Source organism: Carlito syrichta, unplaced genomic scaffold (assembly GCF_000164805.1).
Source record: "Carlito syrichta isolate Samal-C Ts95f unplaced genomic scaffold, Tarsius_syrichta-2.0.1 Scaffold302419, whole genome shotgun sequence".
In the NCBI taxonomy this organism is placed as follows: Eukaryota; Metazoa; Chordata; class Mammalia; order Primates; family Tarsiidae; genus Carlito; species Carlito syrichta.
Genome location: NW_007246515.1, coordinates 8314 through 11793, shown reverse-complemented (window position 1 = coordinate 11793; position 3480 = coordinate 8314). Strand labels below are relative to the sequence as shown.

General features: G+C 36.9%; 1 protein-coding gene across 1 annotated transcript in view; it reads right to left on the bottom strand.

Annotated features, from left to right (window-relative positions):
- Positions 1-3480, bottom strand: part of RNF17 (ring finger protein 17) — a gene marked incomplete at its 5' end in the record, with an annotated part of 96872 nt that overhangs the window by 87706 nt on the left and 5686 nt on the right. The window contains one exon of the mRNA XM_008056623.2: positions 2631-2722. Within this exon, the coding sequence (XP_008054814.2) occupies positions 2631-2722 (92 nt within the window). The remainder of the gene's footprint in view (positions 1-2630; positions 2723-3480) is intronic.

Below are 3480 nucleotides of genomic sequence, written 5' to 3'. Positions count from 1 at the left end.
CTTGGATAATTTTTGATTTATTGTAGAGATAAGGTCTTGCCAAGTTGCCCAGGCGGGTCTTGAACCTGTGGGCTCAGGCAATCCACTCACCTCAGCCTCCCAAAGCACGGGATTATAGGCTGAGCCACCGAGCCTGGCTAAAATATGCAACCATTTTAAACCAAACTGTACTTAAATTAGAGATCAGCAGTTTCTATCATAAGTACAATTGACATGAAGAATTTTATTTTAAAAATGGTAATTTGGAACAAAGTTGGGTACTTTTTGGTTAAGAAGGATCCACATATACCTCTGAAAGTGAAATTTTTTTTTTGAGACAGGGTCTCACTCTGTCACTCAGGCTAGAGTACAGTGGTGCAATCATAGCTCATGGTAGCCTTGAACTCCTGGGATCAGCAAGCCTCCTGCCTCAGCCTCCTGATTAGCTGAGACTACAAGCATGTGCTGCCACACTTGGCTAATTTTTAATTTTTTGCAGAGACAGAGTATCACTATGTTACCCAGGTTAGTCTTGACCTATTTTAAGCTATCTTCCTACCTCAACCTCCCAAACTGCTGGGATTACACACGAGACACCACATCTGGCTTAAGTATGAAATTTCACTTTGCAAACCTAATTAATATCTAGATAAGAGTACAATCTGGTATGACTTTCATGATGTGTTAAAAGTCAAAAAATTTTACACAGAAGTACAGATCTCTAATTTGTCTTAGGAAGAAAAAGATCCTTCAACATTGGGTTGGTCCTAACACATAGCAACATAGTGAGACATCGTCTCTAATAGAATAGAGACGATTGGTTAGAGTTGACTAGGAACTGCCTCCATGGAGGGGGTGAGCTGCAATCCTTACCACTTACTGTTTAAACTCATTCTACCTCACCTGCTAAGCCATCTGCTTGACTCCTATGGGTGTTCAAATTTGGGGCTCCAAAATTTGATAAATATGGGGATTCACCATGGGCCAGAAGGATTCCTAAAGATTTACTCTAATCACTCTACACAGAGCTCATGGAGGAAGTGACTGGTGGAATACATTTACAGGACTTGGGAGAAGTACTGGTCTTCAATAAGCCCGGCTTCACTTTCAGATTCTATCAATATGGGTTTACTAACCAAGGAAATGACTATAACCATTCTTTTTTTTTTTAAGCACCCATTTAAATCAGCAAAGAGAAGCTATAGTGGTAACGTGAAGAACTAAGGATTTTAGACTAAAGAATTTTGAATTTTAATTGACTAGGCAATGAAAACCCACAGAGCAAGGAAGAGTGTGGAAGTGGTAAGAAGCTAGGCAAAATAGAACAAGAGAATTAAATAGTAGTAGTAGAAATGGAAGATAGGCTAGGGATAGAGGAGATAATGTAGAAGTTAGAATCTGCAGGAGGTAAAAAGAATGTAATATGAGGAACTGGGGTGAGTTATAGACACGTGGTGCCATTAACAAAATTGGAAAGTTCCAAATGAGACTGTTCCTTGAAGGTATCCTATATTTCTCTTTATTTCCTGCACAGTTTACTACCATATTAAACGTGCTTTTAAAAGTTATACAAAAATGTAATTACCATCTGAGTAGGGTCCCAGTACATTAATCAGAAGATTCTTTAACATTTAAAATATTGCAAAGTTAAACTTTACCATTCTTTCAATCATGATCATCTCATAACCAACACTAAACGTAAACTTAGCTAGGACTGTGAAATGACTTAAGAAAAACCACAGCAAATGTCAAAATATTATGATTCTTTATCTAACAGTAACATAGGTGCTCATCTCCAGTTGGGGTATGTTAAAAAAAAAAAAACCCTATTACAAATTCAAAAAGAGCATTTATCAATGCATACATGTATAAAGTCTTATAGAAGAATTTAAAAAGTGAATGACAGAATCCCAAAGTAATTATTTTTCCTTTTATAAATCACCTCTCAAACCACCTCTTCTCAATCTTCCATCATATTGTACTTATGCTACCCTTAAGAATGAAGACAGAAGCAAGTTACTTTTTTTCTCTGTAACTTCATTACATCCAGCACCAATAACTTTAGCCAGTATTGGGCTCTCCACCTGGTTGTTTTGATGTGGTAATTCTTGCAATCTTTCTTTCATTTTAAATAAGGACAAATAAACACTGTTACTTTAAGGAGTTGTAGTCTCTGTCCTACTGACAGCTAATGAAGCTCTTTTTCTTTTTCTTTTCTTTTCTTTTTTGAGTTGGAGTCTCACTCTGTCGCCCAGATTGGAGTGCAATGGCACACTCAAGGCCACCCCAGCATCAACCTGCTGGGATTAGGCAATCCTTCCGCCTCAGTCTTCCAAGTAGCTAGAATTTCAGGCGCACAATTCCCCACCCGGCTAATTTTTTATTTATTGTAGAGATGAGGTCTCACCAAGTTGCCCAGGCTGGTCTCCAACCTACAGGCTCAGGCAATCCACTCACCTCCGTCTCCCAAAGTGCTGGGATTACAGGCTAAGGCACCGAGCCCGGCCAATGAAGCTCTTAGGAACTTGAAGAGCACTCTACAGACAATGGGTTAGACACAGATCTAAGAATGCTGTTTTATCAATAATTCAAAAATTATTTCAGAAACACAATAAACTTTAAATACTAAAACAAGTACACATAGAACATACATTTTAGGTTGCAGTTTTTCCATTAGAGAGTCTTCTTTAATGCATCCATCTATTGAGTAGTAGCCCTGTTTCATATTTACAGTTGTAGTAACCTTAGGACAAAATAGTATTTTTAAAAAAGAGAAAATTATTCAGCAAATTCTATTTATCCAGAACCTTAATAGCTATTTAGTGTGCCACTCATAGATAAAGTTAATAACAACCTTTAAAGATTCTGAAATCCCCTTTAAATCAAGGAGAAAATTATGCTAATATGATATTTTACTTTTTGGAAAAACCAATAATGTATCAACTATTAATTAAATTAGTTAATTAACTAAAACATGTCAATCTACCACAATTCTAAAGAAAATATTTGCTTTAAAATTTTACTGCAAAAATTTTAGTACTATCTTAAGATATGTTCAAAACTCAAAAATATTTAGGAATAAATAACAAGAAAAATATCAGCTTTCAATAAAGAAAACAGGAGCCAAACAAATGGAGTCATGCCAGATTCCTAGAAACTAACACTGAATTTCCTAAAACCCATCTAATACAAAATTGATACAATTCTAAAAGTATATATGGAAAAGCATAGAGCTGAAATTTTTAATATACAATTCAGCAGAGGTTTATTCTACCAATTATTAAGAATATTATAGGGGGCCGGGCACAGTGGCTCAAGCCTGTAATCCCAGCACTTTGGGAGGCAGAGGCAAGAGGATTTCCTGAGCTCAGGAGTTCGCAACCAGCCTGGACAACTTGGCGAGACCTCATCTCTACAATAAATCAAAAAATTACAGGCATGGTGGCATGCACCTGTAATCCCAATTACTTGGAAGGCTGAGGCGGAAGGATCGCCTGTGCC